The sequence below is a fragment of the Carcharhinus amblyrhynchos genome, chromosome 24, assembly GCF_965287045.1.
Source record: "Carcharhinus amblyrhynchos chromosome 24, sCarAmb.v2.hapA, whole genome shotgun sequence".
Taxonomy (NCBI): Eukaryota; Metazoa; Chordata; class Chondrichthyes; order Carcharhiniformes; family Carcharhinidae; genus Carcharhinus; species Carcharhinus amblyrhynchos.
The window spans coordinates 32,733,164-32,752,075 of record NC_137347.1 but is presented as its reverse complement, the minus strand read 5'-3'; the positions used below and the strand labels follow the sequence as shown (position 1 = coordinate 32,752,075).

The 18,912-nt window shown below is 40.7% G+C and overlaps 1 protein-coding gene across 2 annotated transcripts in view; it reads right to left on the bottom strand.

Moving 5' to 3' along the window:
• Positions 1 to 18,912, bottom strand: part of LOC145357997 (mannosyl-oligosaccharide 1,2-alpha-mannosidase IA-like) — a 139,237-nt gene that overhangs the window by 23,429 nt on the left and 96,896 nt on the right. For both annotated transcript variants that reach the window (XM_080211663.1, XM_080211664.1), the window contains 2 exons: positions 17,501 to 17,616; positions 3,149 to 3,368 (listed from right to left, as the gene is read on the bottom strand). In XM_080211663.1, the coding sequence (XP_080067789.1) occupies positions 3,149 to 3,368; positions 17,501 to 17,616 (336 nt within the window). The remainder of the gene's footprint in view (positions 1 to 3,148; positions 3,369 to 17,500; positions 17,617 to 18,912) is intronic.

The following is an 18,912-nucleotide window of genomic DNA, read 5'->3' as shown; positions in this document are numbered from 1 at the left end:
ACCATCATATCATCATAAATGGGAGGTTGGCTGATCATACTTCAGTGTTTGGTGTCATTCGCAATTCTTCAGATACTGAAACAGTCCTCATCTACATGCAGAATGACCTGAACAATCTCCCACATCATGACCCGAACAATATTAAAGCTTGGGCTGATAACTGGCAAATATCAATCATACCACACAAGTGCCAGGCAATGATCACTTTCAGCAAAAGCAGATCTAACAACCTCCCCCGCCTTCATTCAATTCTATCACTGAATCCCACACCATCAACATCATCATGTGGGTATCATTGGTCAGAAACTTAACTGACTAGTCATATAAATATGATGGCTATAAGAGTAAGTCAGAGGCTAGGAATTCTGTGGTGAGTAATTTATCTCCTGAATCCCCAAACTTTGTCCACCATCCACAAGGCACATGTCAGAAGTATGATGGAACATTCTCCTCTTTCCTGAATGAGTGCAACTGCAACAACAACATTCAAGAAGTTTGACAGTTCATATCAAAAAAAGCCCATCATTTGGCAGCCTTAAACATTCACTTGCTCTATGACCAATGCATAGTGGCAGCAGCATGTACCATATAAGAGATGCACCGTAGAAACATGCCAAAGTCCTTCAACAGCACTTTCCATAGCTGTGACCAACACCACCTAAAAGGACAAAGGCAGCAGCCATATGGGAACACTATCATCTGAAATATTGCCTCCAAGGCAATCATTCTGACTTTGAAGTATATTGCTGTTCCTTCACTGTCAGTGGATCAAAAATCACGAAGTCCTCCCTAACACCATTGTGGATGTACCTCCACCATGTGAAGGCATCTCACTAGCGCCTTTTCAAGGGCAATTAGGGATGGGCAACAAATACTGGCTTTACCAGCTATGCTCACATCCCATGAAATAGTAAATAGAATGTTGTTTATCATAGAGATCAATGATTTGGAATCAGCAACTGGAGGTATAGTGCTGAGATTTGCAAATAATACCAAATTGGGGTGCAAAGTATAAATAATAAGATAACATCAAAATATGGGAAAATGTCAGCACTCTAGCAGACTGGATGGATAAATCCAAAATATAATTTGATACAGGAGAGAGTAGATGTGGTTTATTTAGAAGGAGGAATAAGGAGACATTCATTTCTTGGCAGATAAGCTAAACAAAACAAAGGTGCAAACAGGTCTGGAAATACATAAATTGCTAAAAGAAGCAACACAAGTTGATAAGGCCATTAAGAATGCAAACAAGTCCTAGCGTTCTATGTAAAGGCATTTAATACAAAGCAAGGAAATAGGCCAAATTGGTAGTGAGGGTGGAATTTTCCCAAAAAATGCCAAAATGTCAGGGTCTGACTGAAAACCAGAGAACAGCTGAGTTTTCAGGCAACACTTTCTTTGCCACTTAGTGCACAGAAAATCTGGGGGTGTGGTTTGTGCCACCACTCTGTTGGGGTGGGGCTGAGCCAGATAGAGCCAACAAGGCCAGCTCCACACCACGGACACGGAGGACCACCCATACAAGGACTGACACAAACCACTTCACCATGGAAGTATTGGGAGGCACTCTCCCTTTTACAGACATTGCCCCCCCCCTTCTCCTGGCTGTCATCAGAGCTCTTTCCTTCCCCCTCACACTTGCTTTCATTGGGGGTCTCCCTTCTCCTCTTGCTATATTGGGGCTCTACACCCTCCCTTGCCGTCATTGCCAACACCCACTCCCCCGGCCAATCAATTAAGGGGGGTACCCCACGTGCCAGAGCGCCCCCCCCCCCCCTTTTTTTGCCCCTTTCATGTGCCCCTGGAAATTTCCAGTCATGGCCCTCAACTCCTGAGGCGTCCAGGAATCGCCATGCCCCTGGCATGGTCACCATGACTAGTTTTCTTTTTTGAAAACCAACAATGACTTGCGTTGGCATGACGTCATGCTGCTGGGATGGAATTTCCGCAATCTCACTATTCCGTAACAAAGTTTCTCCTCAACACTTTGTTTGGTTCCATGGATGAGTTCAGCATAATAGATCAATCTCATGTCCACGCACTGAAAACCTTCATAACATTAATGACAGTCACCTGTAAATCTTTTCTGAGAGGAGAGACCCAGCCTGCTCAACATTCCTTGAAAATCACGCAAATCGAGTTTGTGCCCATGTCACCAGTAGGGTGGCAAGGAAGATCTCAAATCAAGATCTCACTGGCATTAATTCGGTTTTGGCCCTCTCATGAGATCTAGCGGCATAGCAGGATTTGCACCTGGTGGTGAACAGGGCTGCTAAATCCCACCCTGAATCTTGGTTAGAATACATTTGGAGTGCTGCAAGCCATTCTCCTTACTGCAGAAAGTAGTAAACAAACAGAAAGGGTCTAATGAGGATGTTACCAGAATTGAGAAGATGCACTGTTCAAGGCACGTTGAATAGGCTGAGCCTCTTTTCTCCTGAGAAAATACATAGAGGTGATATGACAAATTTTGTTAATGTTACGAAGATGTTCAGTAGGGTTGAAGCGAGGAGATTGTTTCCACGTGGGAATGAGATCAGCATAAAGCAGCAGAGTAGATCAAACAGAGGTTAGGAGGAAATTTGTGATAGAGTGATGAGATTGTGGAAATTGCTGCTACATGGAGTGATTCAAACAGATAGCATTGACATAACAAGAGGGTTTATAGATACATGGGACAGAGCTAAAACATTATACAGTAATAGAGTGGAATTAAATATTTAGACCATGAGGAGTTGTGTGTGAAGTCTAAACACCAGCATAGAACAAATGAGCCAAAAGTGTTGTAGATTTTATGTATCATAAATGGGTTAAGAGACAATTCAATGCATGTCCTGAAAGGCAGAATTCCAAAATACAATCAGAAAATGGGGTTCTAATTACTATTCTGTTGACTGCACAGAGATTTATAACAATTTACATGTTTGTGTTGCTATGTAACATGCCATAATAACCTATTTTTGCATCAAAATTGCATACTGCAATATAACTAACTTAATTATTAGAAGCACACAACTGCATTCTCTATAACTGCATAGATGCACTTGTAAGAAATTCCTTCACACACTATTTGACAAAAGCTGTTAAATACTAATACATCTGTTAATCTATTTTGCATTGTGATTTTGGCAAATATATCTCTTACCTGAACGTTTGTATGACTCATGGCAGGTAATCGTGATTTCTGCTGCCAATTCCATGTAGTGCTTAGATAAGTCTGTTGGTGCATCATCAGCTCCCATGGCTAACATCCCTCCTGAAAAACATGCCAGGTGACCCATTTTATGGTCTAGTATCCCGCCTCTCCATTCTGCAATATAGGTCAAACCACTGGCAGATTTTCGCACTAGATTTGCCTCTATTGCCTGTGGAGGCACAGAAAGAACAGCATATATTAATTTATGTGGTATTATGCAGTGTACCTTCACTAATTCTGATGTTAGGTGAAGTTACAATGGTCATTTATTAACTTGACTACTAAATGTTTGCCAATCTCCAAAATATTTTCTTCAAACAAGTCTAGCAGTACTATATTTTTGCACAAAATATACATGCAACATTTTGTACAGGAGCTGTGAGGAAATAACAACTGAATATTACAAATGGCAAAAATGTAATGTAAAAATAAGTATATTTAGTAGTAAGCTTCTGGAAGCTATAACAAGTGATATTAATACTCACCTAGAAATATATAGGCCAATTAAGGGCAGCCAATGTGAATTTGCTTACAATCAAATAATGCTCTTAAGGGAAATTAACAGAATGTAAGGATAAAGAAAATCCAGTGGATATTGTTTATAGTTTTTCAAAGGGTGTTTGATAAGATACTACATAGGAGGCTTATTGATAAAACTAAGGCACATGAAATTAAAGGAAATGCAGGAACACACGATAGGAAGTTGGGCTAAAGGATGGAAGATAAAAGAACAAAGAAAATTTCAACACAAGACCCTTCTAGAGATCATATCCTCTATTCCCAGTCTATTCACGTACTTGTCAAGACGCCCCTTAAAAATTACTATTGTATCTGCTTCCATCATCTCCTCCGGCAGTGAGTTCCAGGAACTCACCATCCTCTGTGTAAAAACTTGTCTCATACATCTCCTTTAAACCTTGCCCCCTGCATCTTAAACCTATGCCCCCTTGTAATTGACTCTTCCACCTTGGGAAAAAGCTTCTGACTATCCACTCTGTCAATGCCCCTTATAATCTTGTAGATTTCTATCAGGTCGCCCCTCAATCTCGATTTGTTCTCACTGGAACGACTGAGGAGAGATTGGAGAAACTTGATTTGTTCTCACTGGAACGACTAAGTTTCTCCAACCTCTCCTCATAGCTAATGCCCTCCGTACCAGGCAACATCATGATAAATCTTTTCTGTAGCCTCTCCAAGGCCTCCACATCTTTCTGTAATGTGGCGACAAAAGTTGAACACTATTCCAAGTGCATCCTCCCTAAGGTTCTATAAAGCTGCAACATGACTTACCAATTTTTAAACTCAATGCCCCGGCTGACGAAGGCAAGCATGCCATTTGCCTTCTCGACTACCTTCTCCACCTGCATGCCACTTTCAGATCCATCCAGATTCCTCTGCCTATCAATACTTGAGGATTCTGCCATTTACTGTATATTTCCTATCTGTATTAGACTTTTCAAAATGCATTCTCTCACATTTGTCCAGATTAAATTCCATCTGCCGTCTCTGTCCAAGTCTCCAATCAATCTACATCCTCTGATGGTCCTCATCGCTATCCACAAATCCACCAACCTTTGTGTCATCTGCAAATTACTAATCAATCCAGTTACATTTTCCTCCAAATCATTTTTATATATTATAAACAGCAAAGGTCCTAGTACTGATCCCTAAGAAACGCCACTTGTCACAGCCCTCCATTCAGAAACACACCCTTCCACTGTTACCCCGTCTTCTTTGACCGAACCAGTTCTATATCCACCTTGCCAGCTCACCTCCGATCCCACGCAACTTCACCTTCTGCACAAGTCTGCCACGAGAGATCTTGTTAAAGGCCTTACTGAAGTCCATGTCGACAACATTCTTGATAAGAGAGGGGATTAAGGGTTATGGGGAGAGGGCGGGAAAGTGGAACTGAGCCACAACAGATCAGCCATGATCTTATTGAATGGCGGGGCAGGCTCGAAGGGCTAGATGGCCTACTCCTGCTCCTATTTCTTATGTTCTTATGTTCTTAACATTCATTGCCCTACCCTCAATTATCTTTGTCACTTCCTCGGAAAACTCGATCAAGTTCGAGAGACACGACCTTCCCTTCACGAAACCATGTTGCCTCTCACTAATACATCTACTTATTTCCAAGTGGGAGTAAATCCTGTCTCAAAGAATCCTCTCCAATAATTTCTCTTCCACTGACGCAAAGCTCACCAGCCTGTAAGTACCTGGATTATTCTTGCTACCCTTCTTAAACAATATTAACTATTCTCCAATCCTCTCCCCTGTAACCAGTAAGAATACAAAAATTTCTCTCAAGGCACCAGCAATTTCCTCTCATGCCTTTCTCAGTATTCTAGGGTATATCCCATCAGACCCTAGGGGCTTGTCTACCAATGTTTCTCAAGAACTGCAATTCCTCTTCCTCCTCCTTGATCTCAACATGACTCAAACTATCCACACACTCTTTCCCAGACTCATCATCCATCAAGTCCTTCTCTTTGGTGAATACTGATGCAAAGTACTCAGTTAATACCTCACCCATTTTCTCTGAAGCATAGAATGATGGTTTTACAAATTCACGCTGGCTGCCTTAATTAGTCTATATATTTCATTGACTGGGTATCCTATAGCAGGCAGTGTTTGGAGCATTTCTCAGAAATATTTACTTACATAAATGATCTGGGCCTGGGAAAAGAGGGTTGCAATAACAAAAATTTGCAGACAGCACAGAGAGATCTGGCTAACTGTAATAATATTAATAACTTCCTTCAGGAGGACAAGTTAGTTTCACAACAGATGCAATTTAATGCAGAGAAGTGTGTAGTAGTACATTTTGGTAGGAAGAATGAGAGGCGATAATAAATGATACAGTTTTAAAGGGTAACAAGAACAAAGACCAGAATATGTACACACACAAATCTGTGAAAGTGGCAGGATAAGTTGAGAAGGCTGTTAAATGACATATAGGATATTAGGCTTTCTAAATGAGGCCAGAGTACAAAAGCAAGAAAGTTATGCTGAACATTTAATAATTACTGGTTAGATTCCAGCTAGAGAACAGAGATATTCTGGGCACCACACTTTAGGATGTGAAGGCCTTAGAGAGGGTGCAGAGAAGCTTTACTAGAATGGTACTGCAGTACAGTGCTTCAGTTATGTGAAGAGTCAAGAAAAGCTGGGGTGTTCTCTTTACAGTCCAGAAAGAGAAGCACAGATTTAGTGGAGATGTTCTAAATCGTATGAGTTTTGACAGACCAAATAAGAAGAAACTGCTTTTACTGGCAGACGGGTCAATAACTGAAGAACAGATTTAAATTAACTGGCTAAGGAATCAGAGGAAACATAAGAAGTTTTTTCTTTAGTAAGTTGTTATAAATAAGAAATACACTGCCTGAAAGTACGATGGAAGCAGAAGCAGATTGAATAATTTTCAAAAGGGAACTGGATAATATTTAAAGGTGAAAATTTTGAATATGGTCAGGGGAATGCTACACATGCACCGCACCAACTCAAGGCAGTGACTCACCACCATCTTTTCAAGGGCAATTAGGAGTGGGCAATAAAAATGCTGACCTAGACAGCGCTGTCCATATCCTGTGAAAATATTTTTAAAAACTGGATAGCTCTTTGAGAGTTAGGACAGACACACTGAGGAAAATTATTTCCTGTGTTGTATGATTCAATGATCAGATTAATGAAATTAATTAAGAGTTGAGGAGAAGCTACTTCTGTGGAATTTGCTATTCCAAAGTGTGGCGGAATGCTAGGCAGTGAGTAAATTTGAGGAATTAGATCATTTTTTAATTGACAATAGGTTGAAAAATTATGGGGGGACGGGAGTGGGGGACGGGGAGGGCAGGAAAACGGGGACGAGGAGCATATCAGCCTTGATCGAGTGGTGGAGCAGACCTGAAGGACCGAATGGCCTAATTCTGCTCCTGTATCTTAAGACCTTATGAAAACTCAACTTCTACTAAGGCCTTGCCACATAGCCCGTAGGAAAACAGCAGTGGGAGATGACGAGATTAGCAGAATAGTAGTGCAGATTAGTAGATGCAGACAGAGACAGTCACCATGGCATCATTGTGAAACAGCACATGACCAAAGCTTTCATACCCTTCTCTATCTCCTTAATCCCAAAGGAGTACTGCTCACCCATTCTTAGCTTATTCTGTCCTTTCTTGAAAATATATTACGGCAACTGGGGGGGCAGAGAATAATGATGATTAGAAGGATGACGATGAGGAGAAGCAGCAGGGAAGAAACGTTTTTTCTTACTATGATAGCAATAAGGATGATGTTGAAGAGCAAATAATGAGAACCAGGCCATGTGGAACAAGATCCTGCCCCATGTTGCTCGATGCCCAACTTGCTCAATGCAGCCTTGGCATCAGCTCATATACTGTTAACCAGCATGTGGCAGATGAATTAAATTATGTAAATGATGTGGCACCAAGTGATTCACAGACGATGAATGGATAGGTATGTCCTATCTTTCCAGCAGGAGCAAAGGAGAAGGTTCCACATGTCTTTAAAGCCATGAATCCCAAAATTAACGAGTGCCCATTTGAAGAAATTCTTGCATGCAAGCTCTGAGGTCTGTTACTTAGAATGAGGGGCAATTAACAATTGTATCCACCACAGCCCTCATTTATAAACATATGTTGGAAGATTTTTTTAAAACTGCAAACAACAAACAGTATAGCACCTTCATTGAATCTGTGACAGCCCATTCATCTTAGAAACATCTTAGGATAAATTTGTTGTTCTGACTCCATTCAAACAGATTCCTGATGACAGTGGGGAATGAATGAAACGGAATCCTACATACTGGCTTTCAGATGCTGACAAGTGGGATGAAAGATGATGTCTCAATGCTTTCAGGATCTGATTTTTGCAACTGAGCAGTGGACATTCAGGCCAGGGTCCAATAGCTGCCACAACCTCACTGTGTTTCTCACAATAGTAGCACATGAAAGGCCTCCACCTTTCTCCCTCAAAAAACACATACCAACAGCAGATAAAATTTGACACCAGATTGGCATGAACTCTATTGATACAGCTATCAGTGACCCCTTTCAGGGCTAAACTGCCATAATACAAGGGTCCCTTCAGTCCCACGACCCTTGTGCAGAACATGGTCAGCCCCATCTCTCACAATACCTACCCTCAAAAGATGCACTCACACATCTGGGAGAAGTACAGAGCTGGATTTTCTGCTCCCCATTGCTGGGTGCAAATGCATGGGGATATTTAAAATAGCCTTCCCATTACTATCCCACCCTGTCTGAAATTTTATGGTGGGCAGCGGGAGCCATCAGGCTGCCTGTCCATCCTCGGGCCAACAGCATACCGTAGCCCCTGCCGGCATTCTTGCATTTGTCCTGATGAGTACAAGATGAAAACTTCAGCCAAATGTCTGCTTTTAGCAATATTCACATTTAACACTGATAAATTCATGTTACAGATGTGGGTAGGGCTAATATCAACCATGTAGATACCATGTTGGATTCCTATTAATCTGTTCAGTAGAAAAAAAATAGGTGCTACAATGCATAAGTTTCTCAAGGTCAAGTACTGAAAGGCTTTGGCAAAAACAAGTAAAAGACTATTAGAACATATTGACAGAAGGGTTGGTATCACTAAGTTAGGAAGTCACACAGTCGAGATGCAATGGGGGATATAAGGGTGGAGACAGCAGAAGCCTTTTAAATCTTCTTTGGATATGGGCATGGTGTCAGAGGATTGAAGTTCTGTAAATGTTACAGCCAGGGCTGCAGGACAAAGCATAACCATGGATTATAATGTAAACAGAGCAGATTGTAAAAAGGGAAAATAAACATATGGTGAGATCGAGACTCCTTGATAACTAAATTAAATGGATAGTTAGTTTTGAGATTAGACATTTAATTATTTTAGCCATTTAATAAATAGAATACGTAATCAATTACACACGAGCAGAAAGAAATTTTTTTTTCAAAACCACTAGTCAAGTGGTCTTCAATTAATGTCGCCCCAAGGTCAGGGAAGAATTGGTGCGACTTGTTAACACTGGTGGTTACAACGAATGAATGATTGGCTACTCCACTGCACCCGTCATGAAACAAGATGGTTCAATTTGTATTTGTAGCAATTTTAAAACAATCATAAATCTAGTGTTGTGCACTGATCAACATCTATTTCTTTCAATTGAAGATTTGTTTGCTGGGCATCACGGTCTGCAACACGGTCACCTCGCGCCGTGGCTCTTCCCCGTCAGGAGTAGTGCTCTCGTGCAAGAGTTGTTACTCAGGAATTTGCACCTCCAGCTCTACAAGTTCAGATGGCTGGCAGACAGGAGGGCTGTGGACGCCAGGGTGACCAGGATCGTGGACCTGCTGGATGAGCCCCCACATGCTGGCTGAGCGCACCGGTGTGGCCGTCTGGCGCGGCCGTCCGGCGCACGGCCAAAGCCATCCAAGACCTTAAGACAGTCATGCTTGGCCCCAAGTGCGTACGCAGTCTCGAGGCAGTGCAGGCATGCAGTGGGATCCCGCCTGAGCGTTCCCTTGCTCGGACGGAATTTCACACTGGCCCAAAGCCCAGAACCCTCCTGGGTCAAGATACCCACTGCATGTGCCATCTTGCGGAAACGTCCTCCGTGTCCTTTTCCACTGCACAGAGGCGTTTCCTGTATGGGCTGCTGCTGCACACCTTTCACTACTGCGTCCCCCCCTGTTGCCCGGATACACCTGAGTGGGCCTTGTTGCCAGAGGTTTCTCTACAGAAGGATCTCCCCCAATTATCTTGCGGACCTGGGGTGGAGGGTGCTGCATGCAGCAGTGCCGTACAACTGTAGGTCTTTCCGGTTCACGGGCTCCCGAGACAGCCCCTTCTGTGGCCTTGTGGAGTCCGTGGACCATGTCTACATTCTATGTTATAGATTGCACACCCTTTTTCGTTTCCTTAAACATCTTTTGATGTTTGTTTGCACTTCAGTCCCATGCTCCTAATCTATGGACACCTGGTGCAGAGAGGCACGGGTTGAGATGGTGACCTCCTCGTGAACCTGCTCCTGGGCCTGGCGAGACGTGCCATCAATAAGTCCAGGCAGTGGGCCTTCAACAGGGCCATCCATCCTGACTGTCTGCCCCTCTACCGTGGCTGCATTCGCAGACAGGTGTCCCTGAAAAGGGAGCATTTGGTATCTACGGGCACAGTTGACGCCTTTTGCATGCCACTGGACACTGCAGGGACTGCATTATCCACCCTGATAATCACCTTTTGATTTAATGTTTTAAGTTATCTTTTGACTTTGTTTTTTGTTCGGGCTGTCCTCTTCCTTTTGGAGAGCTGTCCCTTTTCATTTGTCCCTAAGTTAATTTGAGTTCGATTATTGGTTGGTGTCAAGAGATAACAGATGGACAGAAATTCAGCAAGAACGATCCTTCACAAGCTCATTTACAGATGAGTGTTGCCGCTGAATTTCAACCATTGCTTCTCGTTGTTACTCAAAGATCTTTTTTGTTATAAAAGATTACCTTTTGGAATGACATTCACACCAACCCTATTCCAAAGATTGATGGATCAAAATTTTAAGTGGGCTCTCCGTGATGATATTCTAATTGCAGGGTCCAGTAAACAAGAGCACTTGAATAACTTAGAAGCAACATTAGAATGTCTTCAAGCATATGATCTGCATATCAAGAAAGAAAGGTGTGACTTTTTCAAGACATCAGTCCAGCTTTTGGGTCACGTTACTGATAGTAAAAGCTTACGTAAAGCACCTAAAAAGATGAAAACTATTTTAGAAGCACTATGTCCAACAAACATGATGCAATTGAGGCCCTTTCTAGGATTCGTAAATTATTATGGCAAATTTATTCCTAACTTAGCTATATTATTGAAGCTATTGCATAACTTACTGTGTGTGGAACAGTCATGGGACTGGACAGACTGTGAAAAGGCAAACAAGGATGTCAAAGATGCTTTGCAGAAATCTGAAGTATTGCTTCGTTTTAATCCATAGTTACTATCACTGCTTATTTGTGATGCTTCACCTTATGGAGTAAGGCCAGTAGTTTTATATATTATGTCTTCAGGAGAATGACCAATAGCTTTTGTTATATGTACTTTGACTAGCATTGAATCTAACTGCGCTCAAATAGAATAAGAAACAGAGTAACTTTTGGCGTACAAAGGTTTCATCATTTCACATTATTGATTTATCATCGAACCTCATCTACTATTTTTGGGCCATATAAAAGGCATACCATTGGCAGCTGCTAGCCGTTTACAAAGGTGGTCACTGATCTTATCTGCGTACCTCTACGATGTGGAGAATTGGCAATCTGAGGGCCATGCTGATGTATTAGCATGCTTACCTTTAACTATTGAACAGATGCCACCAACTAGTTTTATTAATATTCTTTATTCTGGTATTGAAAGGAATGACAACTGGAACACATCATAAGCATCCTGATTTGAAACCTTATATGTCAAGAAAGCTTGTGTTGACCATCCAAAGTCTTGTTCAGAAACCGAGTGATCATTCCTCCTAATTTGCTTGGTAGAGTTCTTGAACAACTACATGAAGTACATCCTGGTATTGGCCGGTGAAGGAATCAGCACGTGGTTATTTTTGGCAGCGTGGTCTGGACGCTCAGATTGAAGAAAAAGTGGGACACAGTGTGAATTCTGTGCACTAGTAAGAAATACACCACTGTTGTCTCCTTCACACCTTTGCCTAAAATGCCACGGCAATGATTACATGTAGATTTTTCTGGTGCATTTGAAAGTTACATGTTCTTAGTCATAGTTGACACACACACAGTGGTCAGAATTTTTCACAAGACCTACATCAGGACAAACCATTGAAAAGTTTGACAACGTTTTTGCAAGATTTTGTAAACCAGAAGAAATTGTTAGTGATAATGGTTCACCGTTTACTTCATAAGATTTTAAGAATTATCTCAAAGTAAATGGTATTCAACATACAAAATCAGCCCCATATTATCCATCGACCAATTGATTAGCTGGAAGATTTTGTACAACCCTGGAAACATTCTTCAAAATCTTCAAAAGAATAAGGTTTGCTATCACATAATATGAATAGCTTTTTGGCATCTTATACAAACATTACTCGTGCGACTACTCAAAGTTCATCTGCATTACCTCTCAAAGAGAAAGTTCAGAACTACGTTTGATTAATTATCTCCAGAATCTTCAGAGATAATAGAGCGTCAATAACAACCTTAAGTTTCTGAACAAGAAGAGAGGACAAAAGAACATTCATTTCAACAAGAAGATCGAGCGTTAGCATAATGCTGCAAGTAAGAAATGGGTACAAGCCATTGTTTTAGCAAAACCAGGTCCAAACCGAAGAACAGCTAATCTGGCAATGCCATGCTGACCAATTGTTCTCATTTAGAAATTATTTCTCAGAATCATCTCCAAAAGTAACAAATTCTTTACTCCGTGGTGTTGTGAGTACTACTATGGAAGACTTAATTGAATGAGTTGCCTGATGATTGTGTCTTAGCTACTATACCACGTGAGAATGATGCAGAATTACTTACAAGCGACGAAGTGTCTACTGAAGTTCCAAATCAAACCTCTAGGGTCAAGGAAAGCCAGATTACAGGACTTTGTATACATCCAAAGAGGAATAGATGTCCTCCTGGTTGACTTACTTATTGACTGTGTATGCCAATTAATAATGTATAGTTCTATATCTAGAACATTATTGATCCTCTGTATAACATTGTAGTAATTTGGCATGACCACAGAAGGGAAGGATGTTATATATTTAAAATGGTTGCATGATTGCTTTAAGAGCTGATCATATGATTTGATGGTGATATCATTAGGGTGTTGCACAGGCTGCTTATTTACTTTCAGTTTGTACTCTGTAGAAGGTTCTTGAATAAATCTGTTGATGTTAGTTTGAATTTACATGTGTAAGTCACATCTTTTCTTTCTGTTAAAACCCACAAACCCTAACACAGAAGGTTATTACAGGCATCTTTCCCATGTGGAGGAGATATGTTGCTACTGTGTTGGCATTTATAGATAATCAATGGTTGCTGGGCTGCTCCGAGGTGGCAAATGAGCCTCCAGCATTTCTGGGTGAAAATCAAGTTTCTAGTTCTCTTCCCACGTAGCTTGACAGGCAGAGTCCAATAACTCCATCGAGTGATCAGCTACATCCGAGTCACCAGTATCCTCAGTGTTGAAGGAGACAAGCACATTGCTCTTGGAAGCAGGGGGTGTAATTTGGTGATAACCCCATGGGATGGAATTAGTGGCCATTTTGTAGATGGGCTTTGCAGAAGTGGCTGTATGCGTACTCCATGGGCATATGGTAGGGTGGTATTGTTACCACACTTTGTTCCAGTGTCTTGCGGTATTTCTCTTGGTTGGCTTTGTGTAGTTTCCACCGCTGCTTCTTTGAGCTGACGGTGATAGGTAATTGAAGGCCGATGTGAGTCAGAGTTAGTCTGTGCTGGTTTTGTGGGAAGATATGCAAGATTTGGCATCGTGTTGGGAGTGAATTACCATGATGAATTTACCAGCAAAAGTCAAGTCAGTTTGTCCCATAAAAATAGATATCTGCTAGAGTACAGAATGGTACCATAGATTGTAAAAGAAATAAAAGGAAATGAAAGGACTGAGATTAAGGGAAATTATTTCACTCAAAGAGTTGTGGATCTATGAAATTCTCTATTACAGATGATTGCTCCAACACTGAATACATTTAAGGCTGGTTTTTACTCTCGCAGCGGACCAAGGAATATAGACATTGGAGGGAAAGTGCAACTAAAGCCCAAGGTCAGCCATGATCATACGGAATGACAGAACAGACTTGATGGACTACATGGTCTGCTCCTGTTTCTATTTACTGAGAGATTTTGTTTGTCTTTAGCAGTCAAATCAAAACTATACAGCAGAACAGTAATTTGAGTAAAATTAAGTGGGTTTTAATAATAGAGCAATAATGACTAGGATCACACCAGAGAGAAAATAGTTAAAGGTTTTGAAGGGGTTGCAACTGAATACACAAAGCATTTGTAACAAAAAAATGAATTAACAGCAAGAATAGAAATAAATAGGTTTGACCCTGTAGTCATTACTGAGGTATGGTTCCAGGATGACCAAGGTTTGGGGCAAAATACTCTAGTTCTATAATTTACTGACATAAAATGTTAGCTCCATTTCTCACTCAACATGTGTTTCCTGATCTGCTGTTTCTATTTCAAGATATTTCAAGATTTAAAAAAAAACAGGTAAAAGGAAGCAGAGAATAAAAGGATACGATAAAAACAGAAATGAGAAAGAATCTTAATTGAGAAACTCAGGTTACAGTCAATGTGGCTGGAACTGAGAAATAACAATAAGCAGAAAACAACAGTAGGAAGACTTTTAGTCTCTGAAAGGTACTCATAGTGCTGGACAGAATTTGCAGCTGGAAATTGGGGTAATGCAATAATCTTGGAAACTTTTAATTTTTGTGGGGGCTGGGCAAACCAAATTAGCAAAAGCAGTTTGTTGGAAGAGTTCAAGAAATGAATTTGAGGGAATTTTCTGAAACAATGATTCAAGGAACCAACATGAGAAGTTGCTATTTTAGATCTAGGTTTTTGTAATGAGACAAGATAAATTAATAATCTTGTAGTCAAGTACCCTCTTGGGGGAAAGTGATCATAAAATAATAGCATTTCATATTACATTCGAAAGTGATGTGGTTAAGTGCAAACCTAGAATCCTAAATTTAGACAAAGCTAATCGCAGAGAAAGCACAACCTTGATTTTGAACTTCTCATCCTTGTTTTCAAATTTTTCTATGGCCTCACCCCTCTTTATTTCTATAGATTTACATAGCCCTATAACCTTCTGATATCTGTGTTCCCACAGTTCTGGCCTCTTGTGCACCCCTGATTTTAAGTGCACCACTGGTAGTTGTGCCTCCAGCTGCCAAGGACCCACACTCTAGAATTATCTCCCTTAAACCTTACCTCTTTTTAAAGCACTCCTTTAAAGCCTTCTGCTTTCACCAAGTGTTCAGTCATCACCCCTAATGTGTCTCTATCAAATTGTTTATTAATACATCTGTGTGAAGTGCCTTGGGAAGTTCACAATGTTAAAGGTGCTGTTTAATTCAGCATTGTTGCTGCTAAGGTAGATTTGGAAATTGTGAAGATGACATAATGAGGCCAAAGAAATACAGATCAGTTAAGTAATTGGGGGTTGGGGAGGTAGCAGCTGGAGTATAATGTGGGGAAGTGTGAAATCATCTACTTTGATTAGAGGAATGAGTCAAGCATTCTTTTACAAATGAGAGACAAGTAAATGTTGGTATTCAAACTGTTACATGAATCTCAACGGCATGGTAAACTTTTCCAAATCACTAGCTAAACTCACCTGGAATATTGTGTACAATTCTGGGCACCACACTTTTTAAGGTGGTCTTGGAAAAGGTACAGAGAAAATTTACAAAGATGATATCAAAAATGGAAGACTTTAGATATGTGAAAAAACCGAGACGTTGTCGTTAGAGAGCAGAGAAGTTAAGGTAACTAATGGATTTATTCAAAATTGAGGGTTTTTTCTTTCACGTAATGTGAACATTCCTGCCAAGGCCTGCAATTGTTCCTCATCCTTCATTGCCTTCAAGTTAATGGTGAGCAGTCTACTTGAACAGCTACAGTCCATGTGAAGTCTGAGATCATCTAGGACAAAGCAGCCTACTTGATTGTGACCCCATTTACCACCTTAAACATTGTAGGTACAGCCACAGTACTATTGGGAAGGGAGTTCCAGGATTTTGACCTAGCAACAGTGAAGGAATGGAAATATCGTTCCAAGTCAGGATCATGCGTGGCCTGGAGGGGAAACTGCAGGTGATGGTATTCCTATGTGTCTGTTGCCTTTGTTCTTCTAGGTGGTAGAGGTCATGTTTGGATCGTGCTATTGAGGGCACCTTGGTAAGTTGTTGCAGTGTATTTTGTATATATTACACACTGCTGCCACTGTATACTAGCATGTTTAATGGGGTGGATGGGGTCACAATCAAGTAGGCTGTTTTGTCCCGGATGGTGTTGAACTTGAGTGTTTGCACTCATGCAGGCAAGGGGAAAATATTCCATCATAATCTTGACTCATGCCTCGTGGGAAACAGGTTTTGAGGAGTTAGGAGGCTGAATTCCTAGCCTTTGACCTGCTCTTGTAGCCAGAGTATTTATATGACTGGTGAAGTTAAGTTTCTGGTCAATGCTAACTCCTAATATGTTGATAGTGGGGGAAGAAGAATTGGTTAGATTCACCCTTGTTAAAGATGGTCATTCACCCTGGCAGTAGAGTGGCAAGTAACATTCACACTATACTTCAGTCCAAGCCCGAACGTTGTCCAGGTCCTGCTGCTTATGGACAGCGCTTCCGTGTCTGAGTTTCGAGAATCGTACAGAACACCGTGCAATCTCATTCTCTTCCATCATGGTTTATTTCAACTTTCTTTACTTAAGCCTATATGAAGAACACTTGTTCTAAGCCAGTGGGATCCTTTACATATGCAGATTTAAGTTCTGATGATATCAGACACTACTGCTATTGTTACCATGGACCTGAATCGAGACAACCATTATGGTTTCCTCACCAGGTTAATCTAGTAGGAATAGGAGTTGGGGCTAGAAAAGTCTGACTGTTCTTAGTGATTGTAATTTCATTTTCAATTGTAGCGATAACATTCCCTATTTCTCAGATCTGTCCCCATGACTAATAACTCATCTTTCATGTAATTTTAGTAAATCTCTTGTCTACCCATTCCATGGCCTTCCTAAACTTCTTAAACTAAGGCATCTAAAAGTTGACATAATATTCTAGTGACCTAATCAATGATTAGTGGTGGTTTGGTATCACTACCTCCTATTGCTGGAAGACAAATTTATAAAAACTGTCGGTCTTGGAGCGTCAGGAATTAATTTGGGCGCAAACAAAAAACCCTTATGAGCAACATCGCCATAGCCACACATTTAAGACCATGTTCAGGCCATATCTATTTTATGCTTCACCTTCATTCAATGACACCTCACCCTTTTAGTTTAATTCAACTTATCTCTTAATAATATTAATAGTACTGCCTTTTACTGACCCAGGGGAGCCCTCCATAATTTGAGTTAATTAGTGATAGGGGAAAAAAAATGTTCATGATGAAATAATTACATAGCCTAACCATCCTTGTCTAGCTTAACGACTTCATTGATTTAATTATTTTTAAGACAAAATGTGGTTGAGATCTACCACACTATTTGAAATACTTGTGGAGTTTTGTACCTGTAAAGCCTCATAATACATAGTTTTGGCTTCCTCATCAGTTTTATCAGACATAAGCCACGCTTTGATCAAATATTCATAGAAGCTGTCCCCAAGTCCACCAATGGAGACATGATCTAGAAGACAAAAAGTAAAAAAAATTAGTTATCAGATGTTGGAAAATCATTTCACTACACTAAAAATAATCAAACAATGAATAGCTCTGATGAAGACTCAGTTAGATTCGAAATGTGGCTCTATTCTCTCTGCACAGATGCTGTCAGACCATGAGGTTTTCCAGCATTTTCCTGTTTTTGTTTCAGATTCCAGCATCTGCAATATTTTGCTTTTAAATAAATAAGGAAGTGCTTGCTGGTGTCATAACTATATAATAACTCTTAATTAAAACCGTTAATAAACCAGTTTCTTGTTACAACATACTCCCATACAACATACTGAAAGAATGCAACCCCAGCCACACTCTTATTTCCACAGAAAGCATTGCAACAGTACATTTTCAGTTCTTTCAGAAGAAGCCATAAACAAGTGGGTCACTGGAACAGTGTTTTAAGGAATATTTTTTGTTTATAAACTCTGTCCCTCTTTCAAAAGCCCCCCAGTTTGAATCTCCAAACAGGTTTCCACCAACACCATAGCACCAAAACAGCCTTAACGAAATCACAAATGGCATTCTCTGTATCTATCATAGTGCAATACCAATAATTAATTTTCATCGTCTGCAACTTCTGACATTGTGGATCACACCATACTTCTCCAAAGTTTTACCTCCATAATCCAGCTCAGTGGGACTCCACTTTTACTATCAATGTCACTTTTTACTATCAAATATAGCCAGAATATTTTCAGCGATAACTTTGTTTCTTGTCTCATCCATTGTTATGTCTGAAGTCCCTCAGAATTTATTCTTGGCCCCCTCTTTTTTTCATCTTGCGCAGACAGATCAGCTTTCATATATACATGATTTCAATGAAAACTCGTGACAAACAAAAGCCTGATACTAAGTCAGCTCCAACATATCAGAAGGAAAAGTACTCTCAAAACATTGTGCAGTAAAGCATGCATCACCATAGCAACAAGATTAAGACAACCAGGTGTCATTTCAACATTTGGCTGTGTTTTTACTAGCCCAATGGCAGGTCTGAGCAACAGCACCACAGGTAGTGCAAGGGGGAAGGTTCTGAATGCATCCTAGCCAGAACTGGGATCAAACTCTGCTGTTGACTCCAATCTGACTTACGCTGGCCATCCTGCACACTGAACCAACCAACCAACTCCCCCCCCCCACCGCCAACACACACACACACACACACACACACACGTAGTCAGAGTCACTGTGGTGCCATACACTTTTACATCTATGTTGTAATCTGACACTATGGACAGTGATGGTAGAGGCTCCAATTTCTTTCCAT